The sequence below is a fragment of the Syzygium oleosum genome, unplaced genomic scaffold (assembly GCF_021117445.2).
Source record: "Syzygium oleosum isolate NSW1041296 unplaced genomic scaffold, Sole_v2.1 Sole_v2.25, whole genome shotgun sequence".
In the NCBI taxonomy this organism is placed as follows: domain Eukaryota; kingdom Viridiplantae; phylum Streptophyta; class Magnoliopsida; order Myrtales; family Myrtaceae; genus Syzygium; species Syzygium oleosum.
Window position 1 is genome coordinate 2,953,298 of NW_026607509.1, and position 14,238 is coordinate 2,967,535.

At 41.7% G+C, this 14,238-nt stretch overlaps 2 protein-coding genes across 3 annotated transcripts; both read right to left on the reverse strand.

The window, feature by feature from the left end:
* Positions 1-459: 459 nt before the first annotated feature.
* LOC115671580 (probable CCR4-associated factor 1 homolog 11) lies at positions 460-1,514 on the reverse strand. The gene has a single exon (XM_030593212.2). The coding sequence runs from the start codon at positions 1,371-1,373 to the stop codon at positions 546-548; it is 828 nt and encodes a 275-aa protein (XP_030449072.1). The 5' UTR covers positions 1,374-1,514; the 3' UTR covers positions 460-545.
* A 7,272-nt stretch (positions 1,515-8,786) lies between these two features.
* On the reverse strand, positions 8,787-10,293 carry LOC130134917 (protein GL2-INTERACTING REPRESSOR 1-like). 2 transcript variants are annotated; one of them, XM_056302883.1, is made up of 2 exons: positions 9,781-10,293; positions 8,787-9,634 (listed from the first exon to the last, which is right to left on the reverse strand). In XM_056302883.1, the coding sequence occupies exon 2, from the start codon at positions 9,593-9,595 to the stop codon at positions 9,248-9,250; it is 348 nt and encodes a 115-aa protein (XP_056158858.1). In that variant the 5' UTR covers positions 9,596-9,634; positions 9,781-10,293; the 3' UTR covers positions 8,787-9,247. The 2 variants fall into 2 exon arrangements, with proteins under 2 accessions (XP_056158858.1, XP_056158857.1); XM_056302882.1 differs by having other exon boundaries at positions 8,787-9,630; positions 9,781-10,291.
* Positions 10,294-14,238: the final 3,945 nt, after the last annotated feature.

Consider the following 14,238-nt stretch of genomic DNA (forward strand, 5'->3'; position numbering starts at 1 on the left):
TGTGGAATGATGTCTGTCACATTGTTATAACCATAGAACTTTGCAAGACTATTCAGCGAAACTCAGTTCTGTTCTCTCACAATATATAGCTTGATATGGGATTTTAATGCATATTTAATAGTGCTTTGTGGCAGTTGTTTCTGCCACTAGCTCGAATAGAGTGTTTGACAAACTTTTAAAAGCATATGAAGGTATCTTTCCACGCAGCAGCGTAGCAGGTATCTTGTAATCTATTGAAACACGTAACAGAGATAGGAACGCTTATTCTTAATGTGCTTCAGCCACAGTTGAAAATATTTACAAATTGAATGCACAAAAAGCTATGAACTCCTCATACTTCCAGCAACCTCAGCAACCGTGGGAAGTCTAAACAAGAATACTGGCAGATAGCAGACGACACTATCGGCTATATTTGTAAGCAGCATCTACACAGCATTTATTCTATGCAACGAAGAAAGATTTCAACTGAACGAAATGATCTGCCATTTTATAGAACCCAAATGTGTAAACACAAAAACCTAAAGAAACATTAAGACATGTACTACTCAAGATTTAGAAGATACATCCAGACCATGCAATACATTTGCATACTTCTCAAGCCGAGCGACATCACTGAAGTGAACTTTTCTAATCTTATGAAAAGCGTGCAGAGTCAACAAGCTATCAGACCCGGCCTGGTGCGACTGCCCTACAATCCTCTCCACCCCAAGCGCTGTACACACCCTATCCAACCCTCCATACAAATTCTCGCAAAACCTAATCAAATGCTTAACATCAAAAACCTTAGGCCCAAAATATATCCTAACCAGCTTCAAGAACTCCTCCAATCTGTCCGGCAAGTCTCGCTGCGTCAATGTCTTGACCAAATAACCAAAATCATACGCGCAGTGGAACGTGACCCAACTCACCTCGTCGTTGCAGACGAGCCCCGACGACATCAGCAGCTCGCCAAACTGGACCGAGTCGGCACCCATCAGCCTGTTCATCTCGAAATTGATCCCCTGGTTCCGGAGCATGGCCACGGAGTCCGGGTCCTGCGGGTCGCGCGCCGCGTCGAAATCCCTAAAATTGAACTCCCAGATGTACACGCACTTGGTGCCGAAATCGGGCAGGTTGCCCTCCCCGTCCGACAGCGTAAGCCCGATCTGGATCATGTGCATCCGGTCGACGTTCGCCTTGAGGAGGCCATAGTTGCTCTCCGGCGGCAGGGGGCGGCCGCCGGGGCCGGGCCGGATCACGGTGCCCGGGAACTCCGTGTCCATGGAGATGATCGGGTAGCGGTCGACGGCGGATCGGATCAATCCGAACTCGAACTCGAGGTTGGTGGAGAAGACGGTCCGGATCAAGATCGGCTTCGGTTGCGCGCTGCTCATAGGGCCCGATCAGGAGACTCGCTCGACGACGATGCGGCGGCGCGATAAATAAGCATGTAGAGCGCGGACGGCGAGCTCCGCCGGCGACGATGCTAGGGCTCGAATTTTCCGACGCGGAGGAGGAAGAAGAAGATGGAAAGGGGAGAGGAGGTTTTTATAGGAGAGAGATTTTGAGGGTATATATATATATTAGTGAAGTTCCTAATATGCCATCTTTCTATTTTTGCAAAACTTTTTTTTTTTGAAAGATTTGATCTTTTCAATTTGGGTTAATACTGCGGAAAATACCAAATCGGTACACCCGTAACAAATTTATCCCAAACTAATTTTTTTATCATAAAAAATTTCAAACTGATACATCTGCGACAAATTTATCCAAACTAATCTTTTGATTTTTCAAAATCCCAAACCGGTACACCTGTGACAAGTTTACCTTTCGTTAAATTGGATTAATATAATGAAAAATCACAAACTGGTACATCTGTGACAAATGGAGGGTAAAACCCAAACTGTACACCCATCAACTGCCATATGTCATTCAACTCAGACATTTAATGGTAAAATTTAACGAAAATTAACTGATGGTAAATTTATCACGGGTGTATCGGTTTGGGGTTTTTGGTAGTCAAAAAATTAGTTTGAGATAAATTTGTCATAAATGAACCAGTTTGAGATTTTTCGTGGCATTAAGCCTTTCAATTTTGGCCAAAAAAATGGAACTTTTTTTTTTCTCATAATAGCTCCATCTTAAAATACAATTTTATTTTTTAGTAGATGTAAATCTAGGGTCTTTGCTTTGTACGTGAAAGAGTACCGACAAAATCGATAAATTAGTTAATGTGACGGACTACGATTATATATTTAAATAAATAGTTAAGATTCCAAAGAAATTGTCACACGGTGTGTCGATAAATCGATTTTAAGTACTCCATTCATTATGAGTAGATGGAAAAAAATGGGCGGTCAAGGAGATGATCGATCTTTAGTTTGTATATTAAGATCAGTTTGTAAAGTTGAAGGTAATAAAATTTGGAGTACCTGAATATTTATCGATTTTCTAATTAAGTATGTAAGCTTTTCACTTGTTAATTGAGTACGTAAGTTCTTCAAATTCGGCTCAACTAGCACCTTTGTTAATTGAATGCCACGTGGAGTTTTTTTTTTCTGACATGTTATGCCAACTTAGCAGTGCCTAGACAAAAAAAGTGGCATGGACCGCCACGTCATTATTTTTTATTCCAATCATCAAAAGACTCCTCTTTTTTATTTTTTTTTTCTTCTCACAACATGTGAGTTAGGAAGTCTGTTTCTCTGTTCTTTTGTTTCCTAAAATTGAAAAAGAATAGAAATCTGTTTGTGTACATCAGCTAATTTTTCTATTCCCCATAATAGAATAGTGGCCAAGGATTAGATTTGGAACAGAAATAAAAAGTAAAAAAAAAAATTCTGCTTTATTGTTCCCGGGAACAATTTCTAAAACAATGTCATTTTTGGTGATCGGTTAGAGGAGGAAGAAGAAGGGAGAAAAAAAGAAAAGAAAAAATTCAAAAAAATTAGAAAAATCTTAGAAAATTATTTAAAAAACTAAAAAAAAAATTCACGTCACAAAATTTTTTTAAGGTCATACCAAACGCTTTTCTGTTCTTTTTTGTTACGAGAATAGAAATTTTGTGCAGTTACCAAAGACGTTCTTCTGCTTAGAAACTCGTCCAGGGAATAAAAATAGAACAAAATATTTCTGAACATAAATTATTCTTGGGAGTAAAAATGTTATCAAATGCACCCTTAATCACCAAGGTTTCGGTTAATCCAGCCCAAACATCGTGGCATCAGTATAGTGCTTCCAAAGTTCTACTCTATCTGAGCGAATATCAAACTTATTTAAGCAAATATCAAAATTCATTAAAAAGTTTTATTGTAATTTTCCATTTCGGCTCCATCTGTTTTGTGGAAAATATCTTCCACATTTTCCAGCATTTGGTTGGCTTATTTCTTTTTCTTCTTCTTTCTTCCTTCGCCAGTCGTTTGGCCTTGGAGACCGGTCATAGGGGACGGCCGACCTCACCGGCCTCAGGCGAGGCTCCACCTCACCATATTCGGCTAGGTTGAGCCTGTAGGGATCTAGCGAGCTCGAGCCTCAACGGGATATGGCAAGCTTGACCTCGTTAGCCCTCACCTATGGCCTATCGCCGGCCGTTGCAGATGTTTGATGACCGGCAGATGACGAAAGAAAAAGTAAATAAAAGAAAAGAAAATAATTATTACCAAAATTTGATTTTTCTAAATTACAAAAATTGTCCACGTTAGCGCGGCTGTACCTTGTAGGAAGGTCGACATCCATGTCTTACCAAACGACGGAGAATATATTTCAGTTCATTTTTAGGTCTTAGCTAAACACCCAAAAAATATTGTTATTTCCTTGGAAAATGACTTCTGCGAAAACATTTTCCAGAAATGTCACGTATTTTGCGAGACAAATGGAGCCTTCATATACCAACCCACCATACCTGGACTCATCCTTTGTCAACGAAGTTAGCTACCCGCTTGAAGCCATCACCACTGGCTTCGCCGCCGATTCTGATCGTGACCCGCCTAGGTGGGATGGTGGTGCTTTCGCCTGCGATGGGAATGATGGTGGTATTGTCATGTGTGGTTATAGTGGTCGCGTTCGTGCTTGAAGTCTGAACTGCATGTAAGTTTGATCATGGTCAGCCTTGGTGGGGTGTCGGCGCTACTATTGTCTGCGGCGGCGGCGGCGGCAGCGGCGGTGGCGGCGGCACTGTCATCTGTGGTGGCAACGACGACTCAATCTACAATAGTAGTTGGCAGTGGTGCTCAGTTCACGGTGATAAGTGGTGGTTGGTGGTTGCAAAGGCTTTGTTTCTGCAGAAACAATTTGGGTTGTGTTTGATTGGCAGGATAAGGATTGTGCTGAGATAGGATACAGTGGGATAAAAAAATCTCCCGTAAATGGGGACGAGGACGGCGACGACCAACGCCTCCTCTGTATGGCGATGCTGATAAGAAGATTTGAGACCGAGATGGAGAGAGGAGTTGGGGAATTTCAGGTGAATGGAGGCAAATCACTTGACGAGGATGCACAGAGCGCGGCGGCAAAGGAGTTCACTGGAGGAATAGTGCACCATCAAAGCGTACCACTTGTTGCGTATTAACATTCCTTCCCCACGCTTTTATGCACAAGTGCTGTAGCTTGAGTGAAGAATCTTCCCAGCATCATATAAGTGAAGATGGCATGTTGAATTGCAGCTTGTGTGAAGTTAAGATTTGTTTGGACATTTTAGTTCTTTGTCACTTGAAATGGCCTTACATTGTCGATATTCATTCCTAAAATTACCATATGCATATGACTGTTGTTCCTTTACAGAGTTTGGATTATAAACTTCTCAAAAAAGTAAATGGGTTTTACTGTTGTGAATCACGTGTAAGAACCCAACATACTAGTTTGTCTTCGTCTCGTCTGCTACTCTATACCATTAGTTATTACCTTTGAGCAGTTTATCCATTTAATCTGTGTAATCCGAATCATCTCCTGTTGTAGGTTTTCAAGTATACCAAGCATAGCCTCTGTTGTCTCTATTTTTAAAATCCATGCGCACATATGAAACACAACAAAAAAACATTCTGATGCGAGAGAGTCATCTTCTTTTCGGTTCATTCTTCTCGCTGTAGCTTGAAATCAAATGAAACCGAAGATCCTCTGTTGATTGGATATGCTGCTGTGTTAACTGGATTCGCCAAAATGTCGTAAGTAGTCCTACATGCATTCTTGCACGCTATTAAGAGTTCTGTTCATCCTCTCAATAGATTTGTGTTGCTGTGGTCTGTTGGGAACTGTTCCCCTAGGATGCACAAATCTACTTGAATACTTTGTTGTCATACTCATCACAATTATTGGACATTAGACATTTAATCTTTAAGCTAGTCTCATTCTCCACTTTAGTTTTTCATCTCTTAAAAGTATCAAACATATCATATTTATTTTTCAAATAATAGGCGTATACCTTCCTGGTAGAGTCCTCAGTAGACGTGACGTAGTAGCATGAAAAACCGACTCGTTTATGCTTGCCAAGAACGCAATTCTCACATAGACCAATATCCATGGACTTCAGATCACGTAATTTCCTCTTTGATGCGAACACCTTTCGCTCATGTGTCCAAGCTTGCGGTGCCACAATAAGGAATTAGATTCCGAATCGGTGACTAATACTGGTTGTCTACCGCTTTCAATCATGTACAATGTTCCTGACTTTGTTCCCATTACTACAACCATAACATCTTTAACAATCTTCCACGAGCAGCCCCACAAATAGTTTTGTATCATGTGCTATTTATTTGATCTATAGACATCAAATTTCTCTTAAGGCCAGAAACATATTTAACATCATGCAACTTCCACCGAAACTCATTAATAGTCTTCATATGAGCATCACTATTCTCCATAATATCCAAAGGGTCATCGACAAGATATATTTTTCCAAACTTTCCGGCAACAAAAATGTGCATTAGTTATCTGTATGAAGTAGGGTGAAACAATGCACTTGAGTATAGAATCCAAGACTCTATTGGACTATCAACTGTCAAAATTAAGGCATCATGGACAGATGTCTCTTAAAAGGTTGTGTTCACAGATTTCTTCTCCTTTTGATTTCGGTCCCGATATTAAATTTTCTTCTTTGGGACTCTACAATCTCGTCTTAGATGGCATTTCTTTTCGCAATTTCAGCAAATTAATTCATCATAAGATTTTGATTTGCTTAGAAGAGTCTATACGAAGCGTAATCACCTTCTCGAGGCTCGTGATGAGAGGGTCGCGACAATGCCCTCTTCATGCTCTGTGGTTGTGCAAAGAAGCAATTAACCCTGCTGTCGTACAGTCAAATCTTCTATCTTTCTGAGTAAGTATGATGGGAACGAGGAAGGTAAGACTAGAACTCAAGAACTCTTGGATCTCGGTAAGGATGGAGCCCCTTTTGCATGAGGGCACCTTTTCAATTGTACTGATACAAGACTAAGACTATATGAAAACCATTTTGCATGTCGATCATGTAGGCCCTTTCTTTCCGTCACATTCAATCCTCTACTTAAATTTTCAAGAGCATCGATTTCGGCACATGCCCGTGTAGATTGTATAAAAAAATGTTAAGCCGCTCCACATGCTGTTGATATATGGTACTGAATGGCTCTTGTGCAGCTCTAAGTGAGAAGAAAAGGGAGACTCGTGCGACCTAAAATAGGTGACCTTGGCTGGGTTATGCTACAATGATCTGCCCTGATGTGGATTCTTAAAGCAGGGAAATGCAGGGATGTGGTAAAATCACTGTGTACCTCGTGATTGGTTGTGCTCTCTGGCCATCTTTTAGGGTTATCTGGGATTGACCTGATCCTTTTGTTGACCATCTACTGTGGGGATGGTGTGCTGAGTTTTGCTTATGTTTTGTCTTACTCTTTTATTTGACTTATAGTCAATACGATACGCTGAGTGCGTGGGTTTCTTTGACTCTCCGGATCACATCACATGGCATTCAGATACTTCGCATTTATATATATGAAGATATCCACTGCTGCTTTTCGGAAGGATTTGAGCTCTTGTGGATCAGGGACATTTTAGAACTACCGCGAAGTTATGTTTGACTAGTGTCTTTATTTCATATGTTGCGTGCATCATGCGGTGAAGTCCTAGGAGTGTCTGAGGCATGCTATTCTGGTTTGCCATTAGATGGCGACTCCTATCGATGAAAGATCATCCTTAGCCCGTGCCTGATCTCTAATGGACCCCTCCACTTATGGTGATAAGGCTTCATGTTACAGTCTGGTACTGGATTTCATCTAATAAGTGGGTCCATCTCTCTCTCTCTCTCTCCCCCGCAGCATTCTCTGCATTCCTCTAACTCTTGATTGAGTCCTGTTGGATTCAGTTCCAAGGTTTGAGATAGCATGTTGAGGAACAGAGTTCAATCCGAGTTCAATCCTAGGAGCCCCTCCTGGTTCTGTTCCTTTTTTTCCCCCTCTACTTTGGGCTTAACCTGCCGGGACACAGTTTTTCTTAGATTTTTTTTCAAGCTAACAAGTCCTGAATGTGATTTGATCCCCCATTTGTAGCTCCTATTCTGCTCATCAGTGTTAGTTCTGCTGCAACCACCGGATAAGAGAGAGGGAGAGAGACATGATGATAGTGATGATGAAGGGTGGTCATGTGCGAAGAGTTATTTGAAGAGGTTGGGGAGGAGTAAAAACCGAATTGAATAGAGGGGAGGACATGGAGAAAGAGAAGGGAAGGCCTTTACCAAAATAGAGGATGGCAACAGAAAAGCTGGCATCTAGTGTGAAAGAGCAGCAACACAAAAATACAAGAAAAGAGAAGAAAGCCAAGATAGAACGAGAGAGAGTGAGGATTGGTATTCAATTTGTATTTATCATCTGACGTAATACCTCTCATTATTCTCAACCGCCCTCAATTACTCATTGCATTCAATATCTGGTTTTTAATGGCCTCTCTTCCGATCTAAATATAGTCCTCCTCCTCCTCCTCCTCCTCCTCTTCCTTCTTTTCAATGCTCGAACCACCCAACCCCACCCCCACCCCCACCCCCTCCCTCATCTTACCAAATCGGCCCCTTGGATCATTTAAGCCCCCTCATGTGACTCGTCGCTATTTCGTTAATTGCGTGTTGGTTGTGTTCATGTGTGCGCTTTATTTTGCTGTCATGACCCTTCACACGAATATGCTCTGTTTTGTGCAATCTAGCCCGGTAAATCTTCTGGGGTCAGTGACCTGGACTGGTATTAGATTTTGCTGCTGATGTTTTAACCAGGATAAACAGCAAAGACGCGAAAGCGAAAACGAAGGGGACAAGAATAATGGAGCTAAGCAAGGTGTTTGTAGCTGGCAAGTGCTTCGTGTGTCTAGATCAGATGTGCTATGGACAGTGATGTTCTTAGTAGTTTGCTCTATCTAACTGCTCGGCTATCGGGGCTTTGGCTAGATTCTTGGTTCATGGGTGGATTCTCAGTTCTCGGCCGTTGGATCTTTCGACATTCTGCTAGATCCTATGGTGGAGCCCCCCCAGTCCCTGGTGAAGTACATTGGCCATCTCAAGGTCACCTTAGTTAGTCTGTGTGACTGTTGTGAGTGAGCCATTGGAAAAAAGGCCATGATTGGATGGGCCCGAAAAGTCTCCCCAATTCTTACTGCTTCTAAAAAAATAAAAGAAGACCACCAACCGGTTTTACATTACACCGTTGTCATCAGTTAAAAAAAGATTCAAGTCAAACCCACGGAACTTTATCTAACTTTTTCGCATGTTGGAGCAGAACAGTCCTCGTGTGAAGACATGGTAGATGCTGTGGCTGGGTACGACAGAGCATAAAAGTGAGAAATCAAACACAATCCAGTCGAACACAATCTAACATCACCCCTATGATAAGAAAATCTGGGCCGTTGCAGTTAACCAGATTTACATTGCCTGTTGCTAAAAGAGGGAAGAGAAAAGGCTGAGCTCAGGAATCTGCTCTAGTAAAATCCCGCTAAACCTCTTTCTATGCCTAGGAAAAGAAAAGAATGGAAAAGCGAGAAATAAGAAACAAGATAGTACTATAGCGCTTCACTTTTTCTCTGTTTCTTGATGCGTGCCTTTTTCATCCACATATATACCCTGTTTTTACCTCTGTTTTTCCTAGTTTAGGCACATGGAAATGAAAAATGAACCTAAAAATGGAGCGCTGATAGCACTCTCTTCTAGAGAGACGGAAACAGGAGATCTAAAGGAGGGGATAGACTAGAAAAGGCTAAACATTAACTCCTAGTAGTAACAGAATTTCTTGAGGGGCAAAAAAAAGCTCTGTTTCCTCTGTTTCTAGCTCCTCCTGGTCCTCCTGGTGTGGTTGGTGTTGATGTTGTCATGGACGAAATCGAGCAAGACGGTGCTCTTGCACTTGGGGCACTTGGGCTCGTCCTCCGAGAGCATCACGTACATGAGGCATCTCGGGCAACCCACAAGCACCATCGACGTGGCCTCCGGGCTGTTGGAGTAGCGCAGGGAGGACTCGTCCTGGTTGAGCTCCGACGACACGCACGAGCTCGGCGGGGAGGTGGGCGACACCGTCGCCGACCGGGCTGGGGACTCCACCCTCGGGCCGGGCCTTGGCGGGGACAGGTTCAGCTTCAAGTCGAGCTTGGGGCCGTTGCCGTTCCGGCGACTCATGTTACCCAGTTCGCCGTCCAAACAGTATATCTCCCCTGTCTGTCGAGCAAGAAAAAAAATGAGTTCACCGCCACAAAATCTCCAAAAAGCAATTGAATTGCGCCACATTCGTGGATGATGGCAACGAAAAAACAAAACGAATTTGAGAGGCGGGTAGACAAAAGCGTGTCGAATCTCGAAGCTACCTTAAAGATCGAGGGAACTTTCGCCAACCAGGAGGGGAGAGGACAGGGCTCTTGAGAGCTGATTAGCGGAGGCGGCGATCGAGGGTGGGGCGGCGGCTAGGCTCGAAGCAATGCGAGAGCCGTCCCTCCTAACTGGTGGTGCACCATCAACAACAGGGTCTTGATGTGGTTTGAATTGGACCTCTTAAGGCCATTATATATAAAGCCAGAAAGAGAGAGAAAGAGAAAGATGGGGTTTACTTTAAAAGCTTAATTTAATTATGGGGGAGAGGTGGCGGGGTATAGGGTATAGAGAGAGAGAGAGAGAGAGGGGGGGGGATTGAATGGAATTGAATTCCTGGTAGAAGACGAGCATAAATTGAGGCCAGGAAATGTATTAATTGTTTTGGAAAAATCCCAAGATGGTGTTGCAGAAAGGGGAAAACTTTGGTGGTAGTAAATATAAAAGAGCAATTACAAAGTGCAGAGGAGAAAAGAGCTCCCCCCCTCTCTCTCTCTCTCTCATTCATGGGTGTTTTGAGTGATGAGGGAACAGCACAAACACATACACAAGCAGGGCTTTTAAAGCTAAGCATCAAATTTGAAAAAGATAAAATAATAGCTAAGCGTAAAAAAGAAGGCAAAAAAAAAAAAATAGAATTAAAGGGCCTCAACCCCACCTAAAAATTTAATGAAAATCGCCCAATATTATTAGATAGCAACCAAAGAAAGGGAAGTGTACCATCCCCCTCAGCCTAATAATTTCTATGCCACCGAGCCAACTTCCAAATCACATTTATTAGTATCGCTTGTTATAAACGCCACGGTTTAAACTCTCCCTTGGCTTTGTTCATCACTCATTCTCTCTCTCTCTCTCTCTCTCTCTCTCTCTCTCTCTCTCTCTCTCTCTCTCTCTCTCTCATTTGCATTTCAGTCTTTTTAGGACTAATCAATGCACATTGCCATACAAAGTATGGGTCATGTCCTTCCACTCGTTGGAGTCATTTCGCTATGAGTTTCTTTGCCGAAAATATGTCGAATTTAATCCGTTCATTTCGATGGAAAACGTTACGGTCGGAAAAGGTTTTTGCCTGTTTTACAGCGTTTGGCGCGGTCGAGGAAAACCGGCGAACGGAAAATGTTTCGTGGTCAATGAAAATGCATGGGCGGAAGTCTTCTTTTCCGGGGTTTCATTTAATTTTACATTTAATCCACTTCCAACCGCTATTACCAGCAAAGCAACTTGCCTCGTAGTTATCATGACCGAACTGAACCTGATCGTTGCCACTCAAGGTCGAGCGGTTGACGACACCGGCACCTTTGCCAACAACGCCACTACTACTCGAGGTCGAGCGGTAAACATTGCTACCGTCATTACACGTCGAAAAAACCTCAAGACGCGTGTGCGATAACTTATTTTCGCATAAAGAAATTTCTCGAGGAAACCCTTTTGTAGCTGGAATTAATTAACTGATCCTGATCTTTAAAGGCCTACAGCTGAGCCGATGTAATGCTACGAACGTTCTCTATTTAACTTATTCTAAGCAAGCAATTACTACACACAGCATCGACGTGCATGCATGAAAAAAGATTCTATTCTTGATTTGTGGAGTAACAAAACTTAGTGGCCACCCTTCTGAGCTCAAATGATTGAACTTGCTTGCTACTTACTTTACCAAAAAAAAAAAAAAAAAACTTAGTGGCCACCCACCTGCGCATGGCCGAGTTGGTGGGCGCTTTCCTTCCCTCCCCAGAGGTTCTGGGTTCGAATCCCCGCTCGGTTCCGTAATTTAAGTGGGGGAGCCATGGCGGTGGGTTGCTGGGCTAGTCTCCCCCGAGGTATAGGCGCCCCGATTACCTGTGCGGGCTCGTCCCCGTGGAATGGTGGCGGATCCTCGGTTACCATAAAAAAAAAAAAAACGTAGTGGCCGGTCTTGATCTTCGAACTTCTACGATGTCGTACTCATGTTTTTCCTTTTATATTTTATTCCTCCCCCCGGCAAAGAACCCTAACGAGGCGCCTCGCGAGAGCATTTACTAAGCAAGCAATTACTACACACAGCATCGACGTGCATGCATGAAAAAAAGATTCTATTCTTGATTTGTGGAGTAAAACTTAGTGGGCGGTCTGGATCTTCGAACTTCTACTACGTCGTACTCATGTTTTTCCTTTTATATTTTATTCTCCCCCCGGTCCCCCCGCAAACATATTGCCATGTCAGAGAATTTACCTGTTTTTATATTTGACAGGTGGTGCTGAATGATGGAAAGGAACGACCAAAAACCAAATGCGAGGGCTGCATGTTGCAATATAATATGATGGAAGTTGCAGGTCGAAAAGCTCCAGAAGTTCATCATCTGATCAAACCCTAGATGAGCACTTGGTATATAGTATTGTATAATCATTTACTAATGCGGTTATGGGTGACATTTAAGGATTTTCAGTACTATAAGAACATCTAGTGGGAGAGCTAATCAGTAACAAATTGCATGGCGATGCGAGACGTGGGGTTGACTCTGCTTTTAAACATTTGGCAAGGATGTGGTTTTCCCTCCACATTAAAATAAAAGGCTAGAACTACATCTATCAAGTAGCCAATTAATTTGCATTTATGGCCGTTTTGTTTTATTAGTATTAATCGATTTCGATAAGGAGATTAAAAGAAAAAAAAATCAGGAGACCAAAATATAATATTCGATTTATCGAAGAAAGATTCAACAAAAAAAATTAGGAAAGCGAGAAAAAATGTTGAGAAATATAAAAAGATTTGTTTGACATATTTAATGCCAGATGGTATATTTCCGTGTATGTCTCTTCTGGCCATACATGGTTTGTCCGATTGTCCTTTCTTGTATTTTCTTAATTATTTCCTAGATAAAAGAAAAAAAATCAGATTTATTTTAGGAATTTAGAAAAAGAAAATTGGAGAGACCCAACTATTCTATTTATTTTTTGATTCTCCAGATAAATGAACATCTAGAACTACCGTCCTGAGCACGACTTTAAAAAGCTTCATCCAAGGCTTCGTTCGGACTTGGAATCCCTTAGATGTAAAGCAAATAGAGGGTATTCCCTCTTTTCAGGGAAAACAAAAATATGGGGAGAACAAGAGGCGTAAGGCGTGCGGACACCAGCACGTTAAAATAAGAAAATGCATCCGTGGAGCCCGCTGTCCTTGTATATCAAACAGACAGGTCGCGGAGGCCTCTGCGGGAGTTTCAGCTCCTCTTTTGTGGTAAGATTACCTCTTAACCTGAACACCTCTCAGTGTGACTCATATCCACTATTAATGCGTGTTATTAGTTTCTTTATCTAGCGCCAATTGAAAAATGTTCGGTTGCTCTTTTTTTTTTCCAAAGTAATATCTAGAGAAAATGCATAATTTTATGACGCAAATCCATGACGTAAGTAACAAGATGAAATTGTGTTTTGTCGGAATTTGACTCCACGACGAAATATCTTTTACCAAAGTCATAAGAGGAGATAGATTCTGTAGAGACTCTGGACATACAATATCACAGGTAAATAAAAAAATCAATAACTTCACTTCAAACAAAATTGAACTTATACAAATTGTGTCGCGATTTAATGGACGACAAAACTTGAGAACGCAGACACTATAATGGAACCACATGTACACAAATTATGCGACAATTTAATCAACGACAAAGCCTACGAATGTAAAGATGCAACGCCGGAATTTAAATGACCACGAGGCACCCAAGATATTCAATAAAGATACACGCTGGAATTTAATTGACGACGTGAATTTGGAAACTACAACTAAGATACACGTTATAATTTAATCGATAACGCGAGCGTGGAAACTATAGCTACGGTACAAAAATTGAAAGATAATTGAAAAATAACATGTTTGTTTATTTGTGCGTGGGGCGCTTTCGAAGAGTACAATGTGGTTACAAAGAGAGATTACAAACAAAGGTTGCAAGCAGTGGTTACAAACGGTTACATTGACCCCACTACCTTGACAGTTTTCTCAACTTCACTATCTGAACGGTTGCTTCATTTTATTACGTTAATGGTTACTTCTTTAATGGTTGCATACGAGATTATCGACTGCACTTTTTGTCTATTCCTTCAATATGTCGATTCTTCGAGTTATCGATAATTTTGTTCATAAACAATTAAATTCTGCTCTCATCGATTAAGTCTATCACATATCAATAAGAACTAAAAGTTTGTCATTTTTTTTATGCAAACAAGTTGCTTGCTTCTTGAGCAACTTTAGGATGAAGACCTAGTTATCTGTTTTTTATAAATAAAAAAAAGGAGTGACCCAGTTATTTGTCTCGCCACGGGCAGGCTGCAATGGTTCCTCATGAATCAGGAGAAGGGAATTCTTAAATCTGGGAACAGTTCACCTGTCATTTCATTGCAGTTTATAGCACATTAACTGTTGTCTTGTCTCCACGGCAAATGAACTGGGTCCATCCTCATTTTCTTCAGTCTCTTGCTCT